Here is a 27,029-nt window from a genome sequence, read left to right as displayed (position 1 = left end):
TCCATTTCATTGACATTTTTACTCTCAAAAGCTAAAGGATGTTTTCCTTGCATTAAGACACCTCCAATGGTAAAGTCAGAACTATCAGTGTATACCTCAAGGGTAAGGAATAATCCGATAAGACGAGCCTAGGTATTTCTATCACCACTTGCTTCAAATCATCAAAGGCTATTTGGCACTATTCAGACCACTCCCAAGCATTTGTCTTCTTCAATAGGTTGGTAAGTGGAGCAACTTTTGCTAAGCAACTCTTGTTGAATTTGTGATAGTAATTTACAAGCCCCAAAAAAGAACGCAACTCTGTCACTTTCGTGGGTTCTCATTCCTCTATGGCTTGTATTTTTCCCTTGTCTGTTATAAGTTTGGCATCTCTGATCTTGTGGCAAAAAAAGTCTTATTCTGGTTGGGCAAATGAACACTTGTTCTTCTTGACGTAGAGCTCATTGTCTTGCAACACCTTGAAAATGGTTCAGAGATGTTCAACGTGCTCTTCGAGCGTATTATTATAGATGAGGATGTCGTCAAGGTACACTACCACGAACTTGTCTAAGTAAGGTTGGAAAATATGGTTAAAAAATGTACAAAAAGTGGCTGGTGTATTTGTAAGTCTAAAGGCATTACAAGGAACTCATACTCCCCATTACAAGTCACATAAGTTGTCTCTGCTTCATCATCCTCAACTACTCTCACTTGGTAGTATCAAAACCTCAAATCAAGCTTTGTAAAATATTTGGTCTGTCCTAATTGATCAAACAAGTCAACAATCAAAGGAATAGGGTACTTGTTTTTGATGGTTACCTTGTTCAATGCTCGGTAGTCGATACACAATCGTAATGACCCATCATGCTTCTTCTGAAATCAAACCGGAGCTCCATATGGCGCTTTAGATGGCTGGATGAACCCCGACTCCAGCAAATCTTTGAGCTGTCTTTTCAACTCGTCCAGCTCAGGTGGTGACATTCGGTAAGGGGCTTTCGCTGGTGGTTTGGCTCCAGGCTCGAGCTCAATTTGGTGATCCATCTCTCTCTTAGGTGGTAATCTCTTAGGCAATTCTTGTGACATTACACATTTGTACTCCTCGAGTAAATTGATAATCTCTCTCAATACCTCCCCTGCTAAGTCATCACTCACATCATCCACTATGCGTAAAGTGGCCAAATATGTGGCTTCTCCTTGATTGGCATATTTCTTTAGTTGCATTGGTGAGAGAAAATATGGTTTGTCACTTGGCTTCATTCCTGTGGACTTCGTCACTGTGGGAATCATAAACGGGTTTCCCTCCAAGATCTAAACAATGTTGAACCATGACAAATGGCACAAAGTTAAACTACCTGAGGCATTTCATACCAAACGCAATGTCAAAATTATCAAGAGGAACAACTTAAAGATTTACCTTACCAGTTTATGTGCCTAAGTGTAGATCCACATCACGTACTGTATCATTGAGAGGCTTCACTTTAATATTCACCATCTTCAATCAACTGCTCTCGTTGTCAACCTTGAGGCCTAGCCTATTGGCTTCCTCCTCCCGAATAAAGTTATGAGAAGCTTCTGTGTCTAACATGAGTTGAGTAGCCTTCCCATTGGTGCGGGCTTTTGTATACATGAGGGATTTCTCATTCGGCTTGAATGGAGTTGGATTTGCTTTCAAGGCATTGAGGAGTTGTAAAGACCACATTTAATTCTTCTCACCCAATTCATGTTCAATGATGGCATTAAATACACTTTTTTTCGGACATTTTGACTGCCAGTGTGGACCATTGCATATGAAACAATTGTTCCGAGGCTTGGTTACTCTTTTGCCCTTATTCCACTCTCTCTTGGTTGGTGTCATTGGAATGAGAATCTTTTGCTTCCCTACCTTTGACAAACTTTGATTTGGAATGTTTCTGTTTAGAGGAAGAGTCACGTCTTCAATAATCTTGGAGAGTCTTCACAATTGTCATGGTTGAGGACACATCTTTTGCCATATGCCTTCGTATTTCTTATTGAGCCCAATTTTGGAGTCTATCCAAAAAAAATTGAGGAGCAAATTGTCCTCACTCTTGTTATTGATATTCAAAATTAGCCTGGAAAACTTTTCGACATAGTCTACTATGGAATAAGTGTGTTTCAAATCTTTCATTCTCTTCCTTGTGCCATGAGCCATATTTCAAGATAGAATTAGTGTTTCTATTCCTTCTTTAGATCCTTTCATGTCTTAATTTTATAAGTCCCACTTTTTATCTCAACATACTTCCTATGCCAGCAACTAGTAGCAAAGTCCTAAAGATACATAATGGCTTGATTGACCTTTCTTTTTCATCAAACAATTTGATTACATCGAAGTAGCGCTCCATGTACCAAAGGAAATTGTCCAAGTCCTTCGCATCCCTATTCTTATTATATTTCTTGGGTCTTAGAGTTTTAACACATGTCGCAACTGTAGATGAAGAGACGGCCAGTCTCACTTTTATCCTCTTCTTGTAAATAACCTAGTTTGTTTTTATCTCTTCCAAGCCCATTTTCACCTCCTAAACTTGAGCTTGATGCTTGGCCAATGCTTCAAACACCTTTGCTTCGAAAGCTTTGATAAAGTTAGTAGTTGTATGACAACTCTATATAACACCCTTGTTAATAACATCAAGGATGAAATCTGCAAGTCACTTTAACTTGTTGTCAACTTCCTCCACAACTTGATCTAGCTTCCCAACATCGTCCGTCAATGCCAACTCACATTTAGCCAACTTGGCTTCCAAAGATCTCAATACATCAAGATATCTTGAATGGCCATGGGATTTCTTCCCTTGCTTGTGAGCACCCTCTTGCCCTGGTAGCATCACTTGAGTTGCCATCACTTTCTATCATCGTTCCTTCCTCTGAGATGTGATCTGAAAACCAACACTCTAATACCAACAGTCACGACCCTAGAAAAATCGTGTGACCTTAGTGCACAAACAAGAGATCGAGAACTAAGTAAGCCTAAATAATCCGCAAACTCTCAAAGAAAATTTAAGAAGATGAAGAACAAAAATGGAGAGAAAAACTTTATTGTATTGCTCTCAAATGAATACAATGCTTGGAATATGAATATAACATAAGACTAGTTAACTTTATATAGAAGTTTACAAGTAGATCTAATGGTTCAGATCCGTACAGGTCTATTAAAATGAATGGCTAGGATTAATTATACAAACAACATAATCATAGTCCTATTTTGTTGTCTTTTGGTGAAGGAACATTCTAAAAGCTTGTATAAAGATTATCTACAATATTATTTGATGCTCTTAGGTCAAGCCTCTTAAGCTAGATAATGGGCTTCGTACGAACTTGGACTTGGGTTGGACTTGACACTAGGCCTGATCAAGGCAAGCCCGACCTAGACCAGATTCAGGGTATTTATATCCCAAATTTGTATCCATTTAGGATCAAAATTTGTTATCATTATTATAATAGTGAGTGCATTCGTTCTTTTTTTTTTTTTTTTTAACAAATTACCATTTAGAAAAGGCTTCAAATTTTGAAACTTTAAAATTTTCAACCCTATTGAATATTATGAAGGTTAAATTAGTAATTTCATTCGTAATAATTGAAGTCAATTTTTTTTTTTTTTAAATCGAAACACTAATCAATGTTTGAAGCGTTAATTATTTCAAGTTTCATAATGAATGATCCAAGTATACACTGAATTTTGGAATTTTTAATCCGATTTATATTCTGGTCCAATCCAACTTATAGAAAATTAAAATCCAATCCAATCCAATTTCAATAAAATTACATTCAATTGAATAAAAAATTAATTGATCTCGTCTAAATCCGATTTGATTTTACACTGTATTAAATAATTTTACATTAGACAACTATTATATAATTTAAACATGAAAAAACAATTATATTAATTAGACTAATAATTCAATTATAATTAAAGAGACATAAGTTGGTTATTCCAAAAAAATAATCTTACCAAGCACCAAAACTAAACTTTATGAATAAAATGGACTATAATGCATACATCCATACTGCAGATTTGATTCCAGCACTTGATACTTCGCTAGAGAACAAATGACTTGTAATGGAAAATAATCAGCACTCAAATACTAACCTCCGAGTTCAAGGTTTAATTTCTTTGGCAAAGATAAAATAAAAGTTTATTTTATTTTGTTTATAAAGTTCTATAATTGGATTGGATTGGATTGGTTTTAAATTCAATTTAGATCCAATCCAACTGATAAAAATTAGGATTGGATTGGTTGGTTTAATTAGATCGGATTGATTGGTTTAATCAGATGGAAATGGATTGGAAAAAAGAAAGCAAAAAAGATTAATAAGTGACTCCTATATTATGAGTTCATAAAATAAAATAAAATCTCACATGTAATTATTAATATGAACTTGATCGCATTTAACATAAAATATACGATATGATAGCAAGTATTTTGGCACAAAATTTGACACAATTTTTTTACAGTTGGATTAATATAGTGATTACATAGGTTTGGTTGAAACAAACAAATAAAACCAGTAGTTAAAAAAAGAAACATCACTTAATTTTCTAAGCAAGCAAATCATATTCAGTTCACAAAGATTCTTGAAATAGCTCATCCATCGAAGACTTTGCTCAAGAAATTACTGCATTTCATGGTGCTTCCAAGTTCTGACGCCAATCAGGGGCTATATTTTTAGAGCAATACTACTCTTACAAAGACAAAAACAAAGAGACCATACAAAGACAATTTCCACCCTTCATCTTCATGATTTCTCTCTCTCTCTCTCTCCCTCTTTTTCCGTTTTTTCTTTGTTTTTTCCTTCCTAGTGATGTCACTTTGTAACTCTCTTTGTATTGTCTTTGTAAGGATAGCATTTTTCATATTTTTATCGTTTATCTAACAAACTATCACAAAATCAAAGTAACATATATGGCAAGTTATATGTCCTCGGAGCTTCACAACAACATAAACACAATTCCTTGGTACACAGTCTTCCTCAAAGCATGATTTATCAACAGCACATGAAGACCTTGATGCCATATCTGCTAGCAGTGGCTACTCTATAAGTGGAGCAATAAAATACCACTTTCAAATGAAAACTTCCTTAAAGCAGGAAGTACTAGGTGCAGTCACAGCACAATTAAAATAAAAGACTTTAATACAATATCCTACACTCTTTTCTTCACTTAAAAAGCAGAAAAGCAAAACAGATAAAAAGATAGTCCAAACTCCCCCACAAAGTAAATTGTTTTGACAAAATTATGTTGACAGGGATGTGACCTGTTTATCATTCAACATGTTACTAACAATGCATGAAAGTCCTTCACACTATTTATTTGAAGAAATATACACTTCAGAATGCAATCAAACTAAAATTTGCAATAAGAGAAGTATCTAATGTAATTACAGACGCTAGAGATACACTAAATCACGAATGTGGTAAAACGCTAAAGCAAGCGCTTCACTGAACCATCATATGACTGCAAGTCCATATGTCAAGATAGCTGAATATTTCATAAATATATGCAATTAGCTTATCTAAATAGAAATTTTACCTAACAAAGTTCTCATCTATTTAAAGGAAAAAGAATGCAACTCTTTAACTTTCTAAATATCATCACTATGCATGAGAGAACCAAGGGAAAGAACACTTCAATGCTTATAACAATCATTTCAACCACAGACATTGCAAGTTTCCGAATTTGTATCACAAATTTGATAACAAAGGAATAGCTGATCCAATATCAAACATCATCAGAACATGGTGAGTGGCAAGAATTACTAGTGCGAAACAGCAATCATTTTTCTAATGGGTGAGAGTTTCTGTACAAGATGAACATAATGAAGCATCAATCCATTTGCATCAACACACAAGAATGAACAAATTAGGACCCCAGTCGAGGGCTACCAATTTTCTTGAACAATCTTTGACTTCTCAAGTATGAATTTGCCTTCCTTGTACTTCTGCGACGCCTCATAAGCACGCTCATACTTCCACCCCAACACCTCGTGGCAATCGCCACAGTAAATATCAGCCACAGTGTGCAAACCAGTCAAGAGATGTCTGTCTTCTTTTTGCCCTACAACAACATTCATCGCGTGGGAGAACAGAAAGGCTCTACCATTTCTTCCCTAAACAAAATTATGCAAAACAATGTTGGACTAAAAAATCTGCCCTCAACCCTTTAACTGATTAACTCCTTATCACACCCAAAAGAGAAATTCTATACAAACACATAAATATTAAACCCAGAAATCATTGTTGCAAAAAAAATTGAATATTTAAATCCAATTCTTGGTGAAAATATACAACTGTTCACATGACAAAAGAGATGTCTAATAATTGGTAAAGATATTAAAGCTGCAAAATTTCATACATGGATCTCGGATGGCTTAATCTAATGATAATATAACACAAAATTGTACATGAGAATTTATACCAAGAAAACAAAATTTGAGAGAGAGATTAAAGTGGTGCACCTGAAAAGCCTTGGAAATTATATCATCATGAAGAGAAACATGGTTTCGACAATTACAGCAGCTGTACAATCTTGGCCCAACCAATTCAGCCATTGATCAAAAACCTAAGTGCCCACCAAGGAAAAAGAAAACAAGACAGTTCAAATAGTGTAATTATAAACAACAAAACAAGATAAAGAGAGTAAAAACTGAATACCCAGAAAAAGTCCAGTGATGTTGATGATAAAGAAGAGAAGTAGAAGCAAAATTGTGCTTGAAAAGATGAAGAAGAGAAAGAAGCGTTGGCGTGTAAGATTAGAACAAAGATTATTTCAAGATTGAGTAAAGATTAGACATAAGATATTCAGAGAGTTGAATAAACAAATGAGCATGATAGAGACAGAATTAGTAGTAACAGTAAACAATGAGCAATTAGAAAAGAATCAAAATAAAATATAACCCATTTAAATAAAGTAAAGTAATTATGGTGGAAATGGATGATTGTATTCTTTTCTTCTAGAATGAAATAAAACCAAAACCAAGACTTGAAAATGAAGAAATGGTAAAAGATTAGAGGGTTTAATTAATGTCAATTAAGGATAGGATTAGTGATTGACTCAAGTCAATCAATCAGGTTCATGGTTTGGTTTGGTTTGGCTTCTGCAATTTTTTGGAGTCAAATGGGTTGTTGAAGAAGAAGAAAAGGGACTTAATCCACCCGAGGTTTTGATCAATCGGGGTTAAAGATCAATATTATGATCACCATTCAAATATTAGAAAATACCCCCTCTCAAGTTAAATTCTAATTTTAAAACAATGTTTTTTGAATTACAAATAAATTATTCGTTTGCAGAATCTAGTTAGCATTCCCAAACAGCAAGGGATAAATGCAATTATTGGTTGAAGAAGAGAAGACTCCACGAATCCGCGCGTGAATGCGGGGAATTTTATTGTGATTGTCTACGTCAAGAGATGAATGTACATTTAATAATTGCATGTCTACGCGCGTGCTATTGGATTGGTACTGAAAATATAGGCAATCATACTATATGGAACCGACATGTTCCTTGTCATTAAAGAATCCAAAGTTTTAAAAAATAAAAATGTTTTTAATGAAAAAGGTCTTTAAAATATTTATATTAAGAAGGAGTGGGTGATATTAATGATGAATTTAAATGGAGTAAAATCTAGTTCTATCCAAATTAAAAGCTTTTTAATGTTTTTTTTCTCCTAAACAAATTCGAAAATGAATATAAAAAGTTTGTTTATGTGTTTTAAGAATTTGAAAATGTGTTCATTATTTTTTTTTAAACAAAATTTGAAAATAAAAAATAAAAGAAAATGTGTTCACTAATTATCATACAAAATGAATTCTATAAAAATAATAAATTTTAAATTCAACAGTGGAAAAATAATAATAAATTTGTTTTGTAAGTTAGATTAAATTATCTAAAAATCAAATAAAAAAAAAAAAAACTTGGTACAATTTTCTAGTCGACACGTTATCTTAGAGTGATGCTATTCAACCTCCACCTTTTATTTTAGTTGACCTCAATTACTGGTTTTTCTTTATTACAATTTAATCCTTTATGAAAATTACTAAATAAGACCCGAAAGTATTTATATATAATCCATCTAGAATAATATTTTTTGCTATTAATTTAAATTTTCTATTTGCTTTTCTACATCATAAGCCCTAATTTTATTTTGAAATAATGAAGATGAAATTTCCTTTATGAAAATTACTAAATAAGACTCAATAATATATATAAACATTAAATTATTTGGGTTTATTTTTTCATATTTTATTATTTCTAACTTTCAATTGATTTGTACCTTTACAGAATTTATAAGTTTATCATTCTTTTTTTTTCTTTTTTTTTTTTTAAAGAAAACATATATGATGCCAATCTACACAACCACTTAGTACTTATATGCTTGATTAATATTTAACTGATGATAAAGAAAATGTATATATAAAACAAGGATTGAAAAAGTATAACATGATTAGTAAAAATATAAATATAGGGTTATTATGTAAATGGACAAGGTTTATTCAGAAATCTAGATATGCTTAAAAATTTTAAGGGGGTAAATTTAGAGATGGGGTTTATTAAAAAAAATTACGGAGGCTAATACGATCACTCTTATTTTAGTGTTAAAAATAAAAGTTAGTATATTTTATGAAAAACAAACTTATTAAATTAATGTAATGATTTTTACATCTATAATTATGCAATAAAAAAAGAAAAATCTTAATAAAAGGTTAAAATAATCTATCAACATTTTAATAGATTTCAAATCAATACAAATATTAAGAGGTTTAATCAAGCCAAGCTGAGTATTTAGCGATTCAAGCTCGACTCAGTTGCTACAGTATTGAGCTCAAGCTGAGCTTGAGGTGTTGTGTTCGAGCTTGAGCTTGACACTAAACAAGAGAACTCGAGCTCGAGCTCGAATTAACCTTGCACATTTTTGGCTCGAGCAGAAAATAGAAGAAGAATTTGAAGAAGAAACTAAAGCTCAAGCAACTTTGGCTTGAAGAAAGACAGAAGCTCACAACTCGCTTTAGTTTTCTATTGTAGAAGAAGAAATTTTTTATACCTAAAAAATCAGGGTTGACTTTAACCTACGTCAACAAGCACCAATCAGAGTTCAGGAAGATTTTGTGCCGTCTAGGAGCTGCCACATTGCTCCATGACAAAAAGAATATGGTTGTCACCAACTTAGCATAATCATGTTTTGTCCATGAGTAACTGAGGATCACACACCTATCCAAGCCCCATATAATTTGAGGATATTTCCCAAATTATCAACCAATGGGGGGTAAGGAATGACTTGCACAACACCTACCCACTTGCAGATTTGTAATCATTACCTTGAATTCCTCTATTATAAATAGAGGACTCCCCCTCTCATTTTCAGGATTCTGATACTGAACTCTCATTCTAATTGTAATCTTTATTTTCAGAGTAAAGATAACCTACGAGAAGAGACTGACTTGATATTCTCTCTGAATAATCAGTTATTGTACCTCTGTTCGTTGTTCGCTTTACGCGACCTCTTGTTAACTCTCATATATAAAAGAAACAGTGGATGTAGGATTCACTTTAAGCATCCAAACCACTTTAAAATTCATATCTCTCATTTATTATTCAATCTTTATATATGATTATAATAGTTCACGTGTAATTTCTAAGAACAGCTTAGCACCTTACACATGCGAGTCGTTGGTGTCAAAATCATGCATCAACAGTTTGGTGCTAGAATGAGGGCCTGATTTTATATCCACTCTTCATTCAGAATCTCTTATCAATCAATTCTACTTGTGAACAAATGACTCGTGGTCATGAAACCGAGCAAACTAGCACCAACAACGAGAAAATCCCTTGGGTACAAGATGTTACTTCTCTCAAAGTGCCTCTAATTCATCAAGGTACCACATCGGACATTCCCTTGACCTCTCAACTCAATCCAGCTATGATGAATTACCTGGAGAGGTTTAATAATATTCTCCACTCTCCAAATGGTTAACCGAATGTTAGATCGTTTGGATCAGGTCCTACCGCCCAATTCTAACAAGGCGATACCACCTCCAAAAATGCCTATAGGTTGCGCTAAAGCGTGAAAACGGGTGAAAGCTCATACCATACGTACTACAACATGTAAAAATAAGGGAAAGCAAGTGGTTGACAATGGGCCAAAAGGCTCGAAGGGGCCAATGAATACCGGTCGTGAGGCAGGTAGAATACCTGTGGCTTTGCAACTTGGCGGTATGTCACATCATAAGCCGTCTTACGTCACATCGCATTGGCACTCCCACAAGAGTGCACGACATGGAGATTCCCATTATCGTCGGAATGATGGTTTCGACTACACCGCGAGGGAGATACCCACCGAACACAGGTCGATTCTGACCACTGCAAAGGTCGGGATAACTCCCCTAACCATTTAGTGCATTCACATGGCTCCAGCTAGCATGTGTCAAGGTATGCCGGAGGCTGTGGCCGAGGTGAGGAAGAGTTTGATATGTGGTCTTTCCTCAATCGCAATCGTAGAGAGCAAACCCACATGGCAGAAAGTGATCCTTAGGTGTCTTCGCTTCCTCAGATTGAGGAGTTATAGCGAGCTTTGGATCAACTTAGAGCTCAGCAGAATGAGCGAAGATAGGTCACTGAGTGTCTCTATTTTCTCTAGTAGTTTTGACTGCTCCTCCCCCGTTAAGATTTAGAATGCCCGATATGTGAGTATTCGATGGGAATTCTGATCCGCAGGATCATCTCTATGAGTTTAACGACCTCATAGAGCTTCACCAAGTTTCCAACTTGGCGAAATATCGCTACTTAGCAGTGACTATGACTGCCCATGCTAAGCACTGGCTTAGATCACTTTCGCTAGGATTTATCAACTCATGGCAGCAGATGAGTTCGTTGTTTTTGAGACACTTCCAGGCTAATAGGAAGTTCTCAATGTCGTTGAGCTATCTGAGCAACATACGATAGGAAAGGAATGAATCTCTCCAGTCCTATATCGACAAGTTCTACAGGGAGTTGAACAAGGTGGCTAATACACCTGAAAGTACAGTTCGAACTATTATTATTGCGGGAGTTTGCCCAAAAACTGACCTGTGTAATAAATTGCAATCCGAGGATGATATTTCCCTCACCCGCTTCTACAACTTCACTAAGAAATATCTCAAAATTGAAAATTCAGTGGCTACTTTGAATCGCCACGACCCTGGTCCTTCGACCAACGTTCCCTGTTAGAGGGAGGAAAATCGAGGAGAGAGTAATAGAAGGATTGATCACAAATGGACTAATGACAATCAAAGAAAGGAAAAGAAATAGCGGTTTGAGCCTAGGAAATCTTATGCCTAAGTTCCTCATCGTGATCACGACAAGAATTGGTACACTCCATTAAATGCATCGGTTTTAGCTATTTTGGATAAATCAAAAGAAGCTAATTTGCTCGGAGAGCCAGAGCCCATGAAAAATCCCCTTTCAATAAGAAATAGCAAGAAATATTGCAGTTATCATCAAGATAATGGGCACCATAACAATGAATGTTGAGCTCTTAAGTAGGTTATTGAAGACCTCATTAAAAAGAGGCACTTCATGGATTACGTTGATGGTCCAACTCTTATTTGGGAGAAGGATCAATAGGGCGATGGGAAGAAACGCTATGGTCGCAAGGGTTTCTATTTCATAGGGATTATATTTGGAGGACCACACCTCGCTGGAATTCTCGAGGTACTCAATAGAAATACGCTTGAGAAGTTTGCTATGACCTCTTGAGTGTGTTAAACACGGCACAATGACCTACTAAGGTGCACAGGGAGGAGGAGATTACCTTCTCAGAGAAAGATGTGGCATGATTACATCACCCTTATGAGGAAGCACTCGTCATCGCAGTTGAAATAAATCAGTGTGAAGTCCACATAATGTTAGTGGATAATGGGAGTTTCATGAACATCCTATTTTAGCGAGCATTCAAGGAAATGCAATTGGAAGAGGCAGATCTAAAGCCTGCCTCTATCTCCCTCTATCTCCCTCTATGACTTTATAGGAGATCATCTAATTCCCAAGAGAACGATTGCACTTCCTGTCACTTTGGGTGAGACCCACGAAGTGACCAAGATGACAGAATTTCTAGTGGTAGATTGTATGTCCGCTTTCAATAGCATATTGGGACGACCTCTACTCTAGAACTTCAAAGCTGTCATCTTCATCTATCATCTGTAGATGAAATTTCCCACTCCGATGGGGTGTAGGGAGGTCAAAAGGTCTCAATGTGAATCTCGTGATTGCTATGTAAGAGTAATGCAAATGACATGCAAAGGGAAAGGGAAGCTAGTAGGCGTTCCCGAGCAGGCTATGGCGATCAGCAGGATCGAACCACAACCAAGTCTAGTGGAAGATAGCATAAATCTTCGTGTTTAGTAGGAGTATTCCCACAATGGGCCTGTTGAGACTCTATTTGAGGTATCAATCGACCAGAATGAGCCATTCGTGTATTGAGAATCGGAATCAATCTCAGCACTCAGCTTGCTACCGACCTAACGAGCTTTCTCAAGTAGAATATAGATGTTTTTGCATGGACTCACATTGACATGATTAGGATCAGCCTGAATGTAATATGTTATGCACTCAACATCGACAGTGAGGTCAAGCTAGTTGGCTAGACAAGAAGAGCCATGGACCGAGAGCGTTATGCTGCTCTTAAGGTTGAGGTGAATAAGCTCCTCTCAATCGAGTTCATTCAGGAGGCTCATTACCCGAGTTGGGTCGCCAATCCTGTTTTGGTGAAGAAACCCAACAGCAAATGACAAACCTGTTTTGATTTCACAGATCTCAACAAAGCTTGTTCGAAGGACAATTTCCCTTTGCCGAGAATTGATTAGCTCGTCGATGCCACTTTCGGGTATGAGCTATTAAGCTTCATGGATGCCTACTCGGGGTGTAATCAAATCCCGATGTACAGTCTGACGAGGAACATACATCGTTTATCACATATCGAGGACTATACTACTATAAAGTCATGCCCTTCAGTCTGAAAAAAAGCTAGGATGACCTACCAGCGTCTGGTTAATTGTATGTTTTTCTAGCAGAACGAGAAGTCAATGGAAATCTATGTTGATGAAATGTTGGTCAAGTCGTATGTAACTTCAGATCACATAGATAACCTCACGAAAATATTCGAGATACTCTAAAGATATAGGATGAAACTTAATACTTTTAAGTGTTCTTTTGGGGTATCCTCAGGGAAATTCCTAGGGTATATGGTTAACCATCGATTGAAGTCAACCCTGAGAAGATCCAAGCTCTCCTAGATATGCAAAGTCCCACCAGTCAAAAGCAAATTTAGAGCTTGAATGGGAGAATATCGGCTCTTAGTCGCTTCATAACGAGAGCAACATATCATTGTTTGTTATTCTTCAATATACTCAGGGCCAACAAGAGATTTGAATGGACTCTAGAGTGTGAGCGAGCCTTCCAGAGAAAAGAGCATCTCAGAAAGTCTCTTCTGTCCAAGCCCCTTCCCAAGAAAATTTTATTTCTCTACCTGTCCGTCTCTCAGTATACGGTCAACATAGCTCTCATTCAGGAAAATGGTAGAATTCAGTGGGCAATGCATTACACGAGCAAACGACTGTTAGACGTCAGGACTCGGTATCTAGAGATAGAACGATTAGCATATGTCCTGTTGATCGCTTCCAAGAAGCTGTGACCTTACTTCCATGCCCACACCATCCATGTTATAACCAACTACTCACTCAGGTAGGTCCTTTAGAAGCCAAAGGCTTTAGGTAAGTTTCTTAAGTGGGCTATGGAACTGAGTCAATTCGATTTGCATTACAGACTGAAAACAACAATTGAAGGGCAAGTTGTTGCTAACTTTATTTCAAAGTTCTCTCATCAGCCAGATTGGGAATCCAAATAGCTAGCCAGTGAAGTTATCCAGGAAATTGTTCAGAACTTGTCAACTCGGAGTCTTTACGTTGATAGGTCTTTGAACAGGAGAAGAGCCGAAGTTAGTCTTTTGCTTATTAGCCCTGAGGGAACTCACATTGATGGAGTCCTTAGGTTTGGATTCAAAGCTATTAGAGTCTTTACGTTGATAGGTCTTTGAACAGGAGAAGAGCCAAAGTTGGTCTTTTGCTTATTAGCCCTGAGGGAACTCACATTGATGGAGTCCTTAGGTTTGGATTCAAAGCTACGAATAATGAAGCCGAATATGAGGCGATATTTACTAGTCTGTGACTAGTAAGAGAAATGGGATCAAATATGATCGAAATTAATAACGACTCCCAGCTGGTTGTCAATCAGATTCTGGGAGAGTATCAAGCCAAAGAAGAGAATATGATCAATTACTTGAAGAAAGCCAAGGCCGCACTCGAGCCCTTCAAGCACTATATGATCAGGCAAATCCCGAGAGATAGTAATTATATCGTGGATGCTTTGGAAAAGACAGCCTCATCGTTGGATGCTCTTGATAGTAGTCCAATCAAGTACATCAAAACTTCTAGCATCAGCTCACCTGATCAAGTCGTAGCCACAACTGAATTCGTTTCCTGGATGACTCTGATTATTCAGTATCTCAAAGATGAGGTTCTTCCTAATAACAAGACTGAGACAAGACTCCTATGAACTAGAGCTGCTCGTTACACTCTCATCAGAGATCAGTTGTATAAATAAGGGTTTAGCACTCCCCTCCTCCAATGTGTAACAAATGATGAAGAAAACTATATCATGAGAGAGATACATGAAGGGATCTGTGGTAATCACACTGTTGCACGATCTCTCGCCAATTAAATTATCCGTCAGGGATATTATTGGCTTTTATTTCATGAAGATGCGTTCAACTTTTTAAAGAAGTGTGATAAGTGTCAGAGATTCGTGAACATCCGCTAGCTCCTTCTTATCAGTTAATGACGATGACTAGTCATTGGCCATTCTCTATGTGGGAAATTGATCTCATCGAACCCATGCCAACCGGTAAAGGTGACATCAAATATACAATGGTCGTAGTTGATTATTTCACTAAGTGGGTCGAAGTAGGGCCTTTGGCTACAATCACTACAAAGAAACTCAAAGACTTTGTCTTTAAGAACATAGTGTGCCGCTATGGGATTCCTCACACACTCATCTCTGATAATGGGAAACAGTTTGATAATGAGGAATTCAAGCAATTTTGCGAAAAGCTGGAGATTCATAAGAAATTTACCTCAGTAGCAAGACTGCAAGTTAATGGTCAAGTTGAAGCTATCAATAAGACTATCAAGCACATATTCAAGGCCAAGCTTGGTGCAGCCAAGGGCAATTTGACCAATGATCTCCCAGAAGTTCTATGGGCATATAGAACGACTCTAAGAACCCCTACTTCGGAAACACCCTTCTCGCTAGCATATGGCTGTGAGGCAATGATTCTAGTGGAAGTAGGAGCTGGTTCATTTCGGAGAGAGTCCTATAATGAAACACTCTTACGTGCAAGTCTAGAATTAGTTAAAGAACACCGCAACAAGGCTCGATTAAGGATAGCTTCCTACCAACACTGGGCAAAAAGATTCTTCTACTCTAAAGTCAGGAGAAGAAACTTCCGAGTTGGCGACTTAGTGTTAAAAGAAGTCATTCTCGGTACAAAAGAACCAAGTGCGAGGGTATTGGGACCTAATTGGGAAAACCCATATCATGTCGCTAAGGAGATACAACCTGGAACGTATCACCTCAAAAGGTTTAATGGTTTTGAAGTACTGCGAGCTTGGAATGTTGAGCATCTTCGCCCTTATTATCAGTAATTCCGAACTCGTTTATAGCTTGATCATTTTTTACTTGTAAAGTTTTCATTGTTGTAATTATATGAATAAGATTATTCCAATTCTTCTCAAGGAATTACTTGTGTCACAACCTCAAGTTTTTAATAATCTTGTTATTTATAACGTTTTACAAGTTTTATGATTAGATATGCTATATTTGTTTTGTGAAGTACTTGAGTTATAAAAGTGCTATCACAAGTGGTCAAAAGTTTATTTTATATATTTGAAAATTATTTACAAGGGACGACTAGGAGCTACATCAGAAAAAAGAATAAGCATAAAAGACTCTATTCGAGTAGAGGAGAGAACGATCACTGGTCTTGATCACCAGGATCCCTGACTTCAGCCACCTCGACCTTTGGGTCATCTTGCTGATCGCCAACCTTTGGGTCATCCACTTGATCTTCAAGGACTTATGTTTCTTTTTTATCATCCTTTGGGGGCAGGATCTTGTTCTTCTTGCTTATCGGCCTTGACCTTAGAAGCAAGAGCAACTTGGTATTCCTTGGGGAGGTCGAAGATATCCATGTTAGGATTGTTCGGCCGCAAGCTAAATAGCTTGCAACGCCCAATGAGTAGTCTTCCTCTTCATTTCAAGGTTTTGTTGCTTCATTTGCTCGATTAGCGAAGTGATTCACCGATGAGCCAATTCAAGATCTGTCTGCAGTGCCCTCTTCTCTTTCTCTGAGTTTTCCCATAACTCAGCTCGAGTCTTTTTTGCTGCTTTTTCGCTCTCTGAGCTCGCTTGCAGCTTCTTTTCTCTTTAGCCCAACTCTTAAGTGAGCCTCGCTATTGTTCATTAGAGCTCCTTATTATCATTCTCTTTCTTCTCTAGCTCGATCTTCTGGAAGTTTGTTGCTCGTAGAATTCCTTTCAATCATGTATACATTCACCTAAATGTGGGCAGCCTTTGCCATTGCATCTAAAGTCGCAAGATCTTGCTTCAGTTTGACAATTTTCTCCTTCATCTCGTGGAGTTTGCCAGCAGAGTTGATCTTCATCTTGTTGTGGGCCACATTCAGGGTGAGTAAAAACTGCATGGAAAGGAGTAAAGAGTTAGTTTTTTCTTAAAAAGCTAAAAGATTGACTTATATGAAAGAGTTCTTGAAGAGAAAAGTCATTTTACCTGACATTACATTTGAAATGTAGTGGCCACTAGATTGGTAGGTCAAGAGACCACGTATCTATCAAAGTTTGAGGCGAGTTGGCATTCTAAAAAGGTGTAAACCATCGGCCATAAATGGTCTGATAGTTGCCCTAAAAGATCCAACATATATGGGTCAAGCCTCATTGTGGCAGGGACCTCTTTGACATGTTGCTCACCTATCTGTTGCTTGCCTACTTCCCCTTGAGTAGTCATAGTCACTCCTCTTTTCTATTGTGAGGTCCCGGGAGCGTCCCTCGAGGTCGTCCTTGTAGAGAAGAGTTCATAGGGTTGTAGCCTATCTGGCAATATCCTGAAACCTTATGACTCAGATTCAGTTTCCTCTTTGCTGGGTATTGTCTTCCTCTTCTTTGACTTTTGGCCCATGGTTTTCTTCCTCAGCGGACAAGCAGTAACAGGTTGGGGAGCTTATTCACGTTGCTCAGGGGTTTGTTACTTTTCGGCACCAATTTGTATCCCCCTTACAGCGATATCGTTAGAGGTTGCTCCAGTTGGTTCAGTTGGATTAATCCTAGGGAATACGAACCCCCCAGGCTTCTTCATCATCTTTGCGACCTTCGGTGGCATAGTTGTTGCATGGCATAAAGATGCGTCAACAAAAAGAGTCTTATTTTGTTAAAAAAGACTTAGAGTTTTTCTGTGTAAGAAATACTTACGAGTTGGACCATCTAATGATGCGTTGGGACTGAGAAACCCGTACTTTCGAAGGTTGGCAGTAGTCACAAGCAGCCTTGCATCACGATTCTAGTCAGGCAATCCACTAAAGGCTTCAATGCGACTGCGATCAACTAGTGCCAACAATCTAGTCATTTTGTTTCCTGCAAGAAAGCAAAAGATTTGCTAGCCTAATATATGAAGGAAAAGTTAAAGTTAAAAGATGAGCAATCTGAAAATTAGAAGAAAAACCTACTCGGCTCCTTAAATTTACGGACTCCATCATACTTGAAGGTTTCATAAGCCCCAACGTTGCTGGAGTAACCAAATATTGCTCCCTCGATCGTTGATTGCTTGGAAAGATAGTACGAATCTTTGTCTTTACTCCTCTTTAAGTAATAGGCACAGCCGAGTTACTCTACTGTTGGCTCGTTGAGGTGGTGTTCACCAAATGCGATATATATAGAGACCGCTATCATATATGTGTTTGGTGTCAACTGGAATGACGAGATCTGGAAGTGGTCGAGGATCGACCTGATGTAGGGGTGAAAGGGTATCCTCACTCCATATTTAAAGATCACTTCTAAGATTGCGACCAATCCCTCTAAAGGATCCTGAGCAATGTGTGACCTATGTTGGAACACATTTATGTTGATCGCATACTGGTCAATTGCTCTTTGGATTTTGTCCTTCAAAACTGTTGATCATATCACCTTTCCAGAACTCGTCGAGGTGCCCGATGGTTATGAGCTTCCAAGACCCACTGAGGTGCCCGGTGGTCGCAAGCTTCCCTCTCCGGCTGTTCTCACCTCAAGGATGTCCATTACTCTTAGAGTTTGTAAAGGGCTGACTCAAAATCTGCATAAGTTACCTCGTGCAACAACTCATAAGAGTAGAATAACCCTAGTTCCTCTTCCATAGTAGCCAAAACCCTAAAAATTCTTAAGAAAGATTATCTAAAGATATGTGCCTTGAGTTTTGACTTCTAAAAGTGTTTCTTTTCAAACACTACCCAAGAATGTTAATCATCTAAGCCTACCAGACGTTCACCCACCATTACTGTAAAAACAAAGTTTTTTTGACAAGAATGAAAAAGAGAAAAAGAGAAGAAATTTCTTTACCTCTTGATTTCTGGGATCATATATTCTGTCGCAGCGTTGAGTGCGCATCAACTGGAAAAATGATGAACTAATCTTTTGAGGGCAAAAACGTTGTTTTTCTCTCTAAAAGTTTGAGTTTTGTGAAAAAACTTGGAATGGACTTTTGGTTTTATAAGGTAGAAGACGACGCTAGGTATCTTTTATAAGTGACATTTGGACAGAAACGTGTTTCCAGCCATTGATTGTGACCACGTGTCACTGATCTGCGCAAAGAGTAACCTTCACTTTTCGTGAAGATCAATCAGTGTTTCTCTTTATTGAAATCGCCAAACGTCGGCGTGATTATCTCCTTCACATTAAATGAAGCATTTAATACTTCAAAAGGGAATGTCGTTTCAACATGACTTACATTTAATGCTCATGGCTGACATTTACTATGCAGAGACACGTCTGTCAGATAAAGCTTATTTTATTGACCAAGACAATTGTCAAGTGCAACGGATAACATCTGAGGAGGTAGAGTACGAAACACATTTTCATAGCATTGATTATGATCTAGATTAGGTCGCTAGACCTTTGTGAACGATCACGTCATGTCACTTGTGTATTCTCGTTCTCGAAATCCATGTCATGATCTACACTCAATTCACTGGTCGGGTCAGACTATCAGCCTTATCTCGTTTATGACCATGTGGTTGTTCTCAACTGTTAGTTCGGGCAAACAGTCCTCCAGACAAGTCAAGTTGTGGCATAATCATGAAGTTTCCAAGATTCAATCTTTGAACCTTAAGAACTGAGGAGCTTTTGTTATGCCTAAAAAATCAGGACTGACGTTAGCCTATGTCAACAAGCACCAATCAGAATTCAAGAAGGCTTTGCACTGTCTAGGAGCTACCACGTTGCTCTATGATAGAAAGAATATGGTTGTCACCAACTTAGTTGATTCAGGTTTTGTCTATGAGTGACTGAAGACCGCACACCTATCCAAGGCCCAGCTAATTTGAGGATATTTCCTAAGTTATCAGCCAATAGGAGGCAAGTAAGGACTTGCACGACACCTACCCACTTGCAGATTTGTAATCATTACCTTGAATTCCTCTACTATAAAGTCCTCTCTCATTTTCGGGATTCTAATACTGAACCCTCATTCTTATTGTAATCTTTATTTTCAGAGCAAAGATAACCTATGAGAAAAAGACTGACTTGATATTCTCTCTCAATAATCAATGATTGTACCTCTGTTCGTTGTTCGCTTTACGTGACCTCTTGTAATCCCTCATATATAAAAGAAACAATGGACGTAGGATTCGCTTTAAACATCTGAACCACTTTAAAAATCATGTCTCTCATTTATTATTAAGTCTTTGTATCTGATTATAATAGTTCAAGTGTAATTTCTAAGAACAGCTTAGCACTTTGCATATGTGAGTTTTTGGTGTCAAAATCACGCATCAACAAAATTGAAGGACAATTTGAATAAAAGAAAAGGGTATTATTAGTCATATACATGGTCAACCAAACACAAAACACACTATATTCTTATATAATTAAAAAGACCACCACAACCACCCCATATACCCAAAATCCTTATAATAAAACAATAAAGATAGACTGACAAACCCTTCTCACTAACTTTCTCTTACAATCGCGATGTGGTAGCTCGCAATTGGTTAGCTCATAACTAGTCAGGTGGAACCCGTTGTTGGACAGGCGAGACCTATTGCGAGCTAACTAATTGCAAGTTGTCACGTTGAATTTGTAAGAAAAAGTTAGTGAGAAGAGTTTGTCAACGTAGTATTACCCATAATAAAAAGCACCACCACACCCACCCATATATCCAAATCCTCATAATCAAAAGCCTCCACTAACAATCTTTGGAAAAAAGAAAAAAAACAAAAATTAGAAGACCCTTTTACCCACCGTACTCCACCACCTACCACAAAATTCTAACAAAGCCATATACTCAAATAACCAACACTTGCTTTATTCTATCAAACTCAACACTGGCTTAATCTATCAAACCCAAAATTGGTTGCCCTTGAGCATAGATGTAGCCAAGATTCTTGGTGAGTAGGTATTAGTGTATGCCCTAGGAACCAATCGTGTCGTCGGTTCCAAGACCTTATGTTTTGTATATATATATTAATGTATATATTTTGTATACACATTTTTTTATATTATCAATAGAAGAAAGTGTTCTTATTTCACATGTGATTTTTTGCTTCATTTATATATATGTATTACATGTGAAATATATGGATGATACAAATCTTTAGAATATCAAAATCATTAAAGTATTTAAACCTACATAGGTAATATTAATTGGGCAATAATATTACATAGTAGACATGCTGAATGCCTCTGTAGAATATCATGTGATGACATCAGTGTGGGTGATTATAAAAGTTATATCACTAGGGCATTAGCATTGATAAGCGATTAGTGAACTGTTTATTAAATATGGCCATTTATGATGAATCACATGGACATTTAAAATGTAGTCAATGATTTATCATAAGATCGTACTAGTGTATTATTAATCCTTAGACTTGAGATATCACGGTTAGATTCTACATAAATGCATATGGTGTATAAACACGAGGCTAATCATGTCATATGTTAATAAGCCGATTTAGCCATATGTTGTTTATGTGTGAGGACAAGTGATAGTCAAGATGAGATCCGTTAACTTAATATAGATTGATCTCAAGTTCCTAGACAAATGTCAAGATACATTGGAAAAGGGAAATCTCCGACCGGGGTATATAAAATATTACTTGAAAGGTTGTTTCCTGGTGACACATTCCATATGTATTGATTGTCAATTTGATATAAAATTAAGCTAAGGATTTTGACATATCATGAATCCATTCTTAATTGGGATTAGACAACTGAAGGATTTTATTATACAGCGCGTATGATTGGTTATGGAGCATTGCTAGATGTCTATCATAATCAGTGGGAGATTTGTTCCTAAAGATTTATGACAAAACATATCGAAATAGACTATGATATTGGGCCCACGGCTAGGCCATAGTGAACCTAAGAGGTCACACATAAAAACTAAGGAGAATGGAGAAATAGCCAAAGAGAGTTGATTATCCAAGGTTGGCTAGCACCTACTAAAGGTAATAAAGTTATTTATATTATTATCATTGAATTAGATTCAATGGAGGGTTATATTAGTTATTATGAATAATTTAAGAGTTAAATTGCTAATTGGAATTCCAATTCATAATTAATCATTTTCTTTATATTAAATTGGATTTAATAATGGGTTGTAATTGTAAACATATGAACAATTTAAGGGTTAAATTTTTATGTAAACAGTTTAAGAGTTAAATTGTTAATTGTGATTAAATGTTAATCCAATGTTATTATTTAAAGAAGTTTAACAACTTCAAAATAATTATGGAATTATTTACAACTCCAAAAAAAAATTATGGAATTGTTTAAGGAAGTCCAAAACAATTATTGAATTGTTTACAAGGCTACATATATAAAGAAAATGATATATCAATTTTAGGGTAGAGATCAAAATTTCTAAGAACCCTAAATGTCTCTCTTGACCTAATTCTTCTTTTACCTTAGTGTGATACTCTTTTGTTTAATTTCTCTTGAAATTAAAAGTCCCCAAGGTTACTAAGGACTTGAGGTAATAAGTTATATCTTACTTGTTTTCAATTTGATTGATTTTTTTTTTTTTTTTTTCTTGGCAAATATGAATAACATGTTATAGTATCACATGCATCATTCTCCATGTATTCTATCTTTCAGTAGGATCAAAACATCAAATTGATAAATTTACATAAAATATATACTGAAGTAATAGCATAAAAAATGTATTTTAAAAGTTTTACATGCCAAATTATCAATTTTACAATTGTCTGCAATGATTTTTCATATTCTGAAAACGTTACATAATTGCTTCATTACAATCCTAGGTTTTCATCAGTTCTAAATATCAATGTAATTAACCCAAATCTCTACAACTTAGGTTTCATCAATTCATCAGTAAACCATTCAAAATTAACTCAATACTAACCAAAATTTATCAAACCCAACTTAAAACAACAACCAATTAACCCACACCTCAACATAACAAAATTAATTAAAACCCACAGCAAAATCTAGGAATTTAATCTTCCAATTCAACTCATTTATTATACTTAACAAAAATTCATAGTTATGATCTTTTATCAATTAAGAAGCTAAAAGAAAAAAAAATTTAAGTAAAAAATAAAATAAATAAAATGAGCACCATCTTACCTTGCAATCCAAAGAAGTTTTTTTTTTTTTTTTTAGTGTCCAACTAAAGAAAAAGATAATATGAGAGTAATGAAGAAGAGAGAAAAGTTAAAAAAGTGCTAATTAATAATTTATTTACGTGGGTCAACCTAAGTTAAGTGGGATCCATAAAACATTAGGATTTTTTTTCAATTTCTTAAAAAGTTGAGTTGGTTCAATTGAACCCACACCTCTTTACGTGCTACTGCCTAGCCTTGACTAAAGGAAGAAAGGTGATGTGTTTTGCAAAGTGGCGATGAACTTGTAGCTAAAGGGTTTTGAGAAGGTGGTCATTTCATAATACCTAAAAGAGACGAAGCAGACTACGAGACAACAAACAGGACAACAACGTCGACGAGGCATAGCGACGTCAGCGACATGGGTAGATTGGCAAAATCATAGAGAGGTTTTAGTTTTAGGTTTTTTTTTCTAATTTATAAATCCCCTTCGTTTTTATATATTCCAATATGGGTGGGTTTGTCAATTTAAAACTACAAAATTACTATCACCCCCTATTAGTTTTAAAACTATCACATATACCCTCAACTCACTGAAGCTTGTGAGCTTGTTAAGCCGAGTACTAACATGTTTGAACTTGGCTAGACACTATGGTCGACCCGCTCAAGCTCGGCTTTTACCGACCAAGCCACGAGCCTCGTCGACTAACCCCCTTACAAAAATTACTTATAAACATTAAAAAAACAAACAAAACAAAAACCAAAAAACAAAAACACAAAAACAAAAACAAAACAAAACAACAAAACAAAACTTACCAATTTTTAATATTGTATTAATTATAATCAAAATCTTCAATATTCCTTTCTTTTAATGCATACCCCAAAAAAAAAAAAAAAAAAAATATTTTATAAATATTTGTTCACACCTTTCATCAATCTCTAAGCTTACAAATGACGAAGAAATTGGAGTCTCTCACACCATGGCGTAAGATTTCCACCAAATGGCAGATTATCACTAACCACCCGTATAATTTCATTAATAAACGGATAAATGTTAATTTTCACAGATTTAATCAAACAATATTTATAAATTAAAAAAAAAAAAAAAAAAAAAAGAATCATCACTAACATCATTTCAAACTAACTCTGCCCAACTTCAGTTTACCAATTAAGGTTAATATCGTCTTTTTATTTTAAATCCTAAACATAAAACCAGACATTAAAAAATATTAATCAACATAATTACCAAATAAAAGATTAAAAAAATGTAAAATTATTAGACAAATTTTGCTTAAAGGGAAATTAGTGATGAGTTTTTGTTAAATTTGAAGGTATTAGTTGATTAAAATCTGCGAGAACTAGTGATTATGTTTCACCAAATATGTAATAGACATAAAAGTTCATTGAAATTTCACTAGTGTCCATGTCTGATATATCTTATCAAGGTTAATGGGTCAAATATGTAGAGAGTGTATATCGCTTCCATTTCCTCATTGATATAAAACAGTTTTTCTAAGATGATATATGAAGTTTATGTATTTAATTTCATCAATTATTATAATATAAAGTCTTTGTCAAGGTCATTTTCTTTTGGTTTGGTAGTGCACCTCCGTAAAATCACCACTATGTTGAGTACTAGCATTTTCCAGCTCATTATTTGTCGTAGATAAGAAGAAAGTCAACTAAGGTTATAGCTCTTTGCATAATCATTTATGGATCAACTTTAAAAATAATAAACTTTATAAATAAACCATGAGATGTTTGTTTTGTTTAATTTCAAAATTACTTTTGATTTTAAGATACGAGTGACATGGCACGGTCGACATCATTGGGATCGTCGCCTAGTGATCTACAGGATTTGCTAACAGCAACAACTAACCACCATTGCCAGAAGCTCTTTGTTGACTTCCCCGGCTAACTTTTTTTTGTTTGTTTTTTTTTAATTGTTCCATTAATCTAATGTTAAAATTTATTTGTAAAATGAATTAGAATTTATATTTAATGTTGGTGTATTTTTAGTAATTGATTCTTTTAAAAGTGATTTTAAATTTTAAAAGCTAAAAAAAAAGTAGATTATTTGATAATCATTTCTAAACTTTCTGGGTGATCGCTTTCAGTGTGCGTTTGGGATTGTTGTAGATTATAAAATAATCACTTAACTTTCAAGCTACCTTTTGTAACTTTTGAAAATTACATTTTTTTCTTAAACTGATTTTCGATGTATAAAATGCCTATTACATACTTAATTTATTTAATATATTTTAAATTATATCTTTAATAATTAGTAAAATACTTTTAAAATCAAGAGAAGAGATTCCAAATTGACAAATTAGTATTAAAAGAAGTCTTTCTCAGTATAAAAGAACCAAGTGCGAAGGTATTGAGACCTAATTAGGAAGACTCATATCGTGTCGTTAAGATGATACAACCTGGAACGTATAACCTCAAAAGGCTTAATGGTTTTAAAGTACCGTGAGCTTAGAATATTGAACATCTTCACCCTTATTATCAGTAATTCTAAACTTGTTTATAGCTTGATCATTTTTTAAGTTTTCATTGTTGTAATTCTATGAATAAGATTATTTCAATTCTTCTCAAAAAATTACTTATATCATAATCTCAAATTTTAATAATCTTGTTATAAATAACATTTTCCAAGTTTTATGATAAGATATGCTATATATTTTAAATTATATTTAATAATTAGTAAAATATTTTTAAAATAGTCATTTTTTGTCATCACATATTTAATAAAAAATTTAAATTCTAGTTTACAAAACACATACTTACAACTTTTGAAGTTCATAGCAACTTTGAAAATTAAGTTTACCAAACACACTTTAAATTATTTTCAAAACTGATTATTTTTAAAGTTGGGTAAAAGCTGATTAAACTTTAAGCTACAGAAATCCCAAACTAACCATAAGAAATAAGTGATTACAAACTTTAAATTATATCCATTGTGTTTTTTGCAATTGTTGGTGTTCATTCTAGTCAATTGAAGAAGAAAATTGAGCATATAAATATAAGAAGAAAGCCTTGAAGAAGCATAGAGCAATCAAAGGATTAAATATGAAAAGAGTCTTCTAGTACACCTTAATCATCTTCAATTTCTCGATTATGAAGCTCCCTTCTTTGAATTTCTGTTTAAAATCATGAGCTTGTAAATATTGCCAACCCAATTCCTCACCACATTTCCTACAATAAATATTAGCAATTGTGTAAACGCCTGTCAACATCTTCTTGTCTTCTCTTCTCCCCAAAACCACGTTCATGGCTTGAGCAAACATATAACCCTTCCCTGATTTCACCTGTATGTTAACCATTAAATATAATTTCAGGCTAAACAAAATATTAAAAAATTTGAAATTTTGTTTATAACCACCAGATAACTTTTGGAGATGAGATCATCGTGAAGGGCAAGAGGATTAAGGCAATTTCTGCAGCTGTAGAAGGGATGAGGATGACCATCAAACTCTACCATTTTAACTGAAACAATAATGGAAGAGATATTTAAAGACTAAATTGACATGATGACTTTGCCAATAATGCTACCCAAATGAATGGTTAAGATGAGAATGTGATGGAAATTACATATTTATATCCATTTTCTATTGTCCCACTTGACGTTTGGTAATACATCACCACTACTGTCGACTTGGACTTTCCACCCCATAATTAATGGCTTTGTTTGGTTTACAAGAAAGATGAGAATGACGTGGAAATTACATCATTTATTGTAAAAATCCTCTCTCCTAACTCCTAATTAATTTTTTGCAAAATCTCTTTCCCATATTGCCAAATTAATTTATATGTAACGCATGTTTGAATGATAGTCCAAAACATAATAGATCATAAAATAATATACATGAATTATTTTATTAATTTAATTTTCTTAACGATTTTTTTTTAGACAATTTGATTACTTAAGTTTATTAATAAATAAATAAAGCTTTAAAGAATATACTAAGTGAATTGTTTTAGAGGGCCATGAGGTTCTCTAGTCCTAATCCTTTGTTTAATTGTGTAAACAAATTATGAGAGAGATTTTGAAACAAATTAATTAGGAAAGAGATTGCACTAACAAATAAGAACAAGATAATAGATATAACTTAAATTTTATAAATA

At 35.2% G+C, this 27,029-nt stretch overlaps 2 protein-coding genes across 2 annotated transcripts; both read right to left on the bottom strand.

Moving 5' to 3' along the window:
• Positions 1-5,606: 5,606 nt before the first annotated feature.
• Positions 5,607-7,110, bottom strand: LOC116144282 (protein yippee-like At4g27745). The gene is made up of 3 exons (XM_031429752.1): positions 6,643-7,110; positions 6,447-6,550; positions 5,607-6,098 (listed from the first exon to the last, which is right to left on the bottom strand). Exons 2-3 carry the CDS (start codon positions 6,537-6,539, stop codon positions 5,871-5,873), a joined length of 321 nt encoding a protein of 106 aa, XP_031285612.1. The 5' UTR covers positions 6,540-6,550; positions 6,643-7,110; the 3' UTR covers positions 5,607-5,870.
• Positions 7,111-25,835: 18,725 nt separating this feature from the next.
• LOC116144272 (protein yippee-like At4g27740) lies at positions 25,836-26,456 on the bottom strand. The gene is made up of 2 exons (XM_031429739.1): positions 26,287-26,456; positions 25,836-26,212 (listed from the first exon to the last, which is right to left on the bottom strand). Exons 1-2 carry the CDS (start codon positions 26,383-26,385, stop codon positions 25,988-25,990), a joined length of 324 nt encoding a protein of 107 aa, XP_031285599.1. The 5' UTR covers positions 26,386-26,456; the 3' UTR covers positions 25,836-25,987.
• Between the last annotated feature and the right edge of the window lie 573 nt (positions 26,457-27,029).

This window comes from Pistacia vera, unplaced genomic scaffold, assembly GCF_008641045.1.
Source record: "Pistacia vera cultivar Batoury unplaced genomic scaffold, PisVer_v2 Contig44, whole genome shotgun sequence".
Lineage (NCBI taxonomy): Eukaryota > Viridiplantae > Streptophyta > Magnoliopsida > Sapindales > Anacardiaceae > Pistacia > Pistacia vera.
This window is presented reverse-complemented; position numbering and strand designations above follow the sequence as displayed.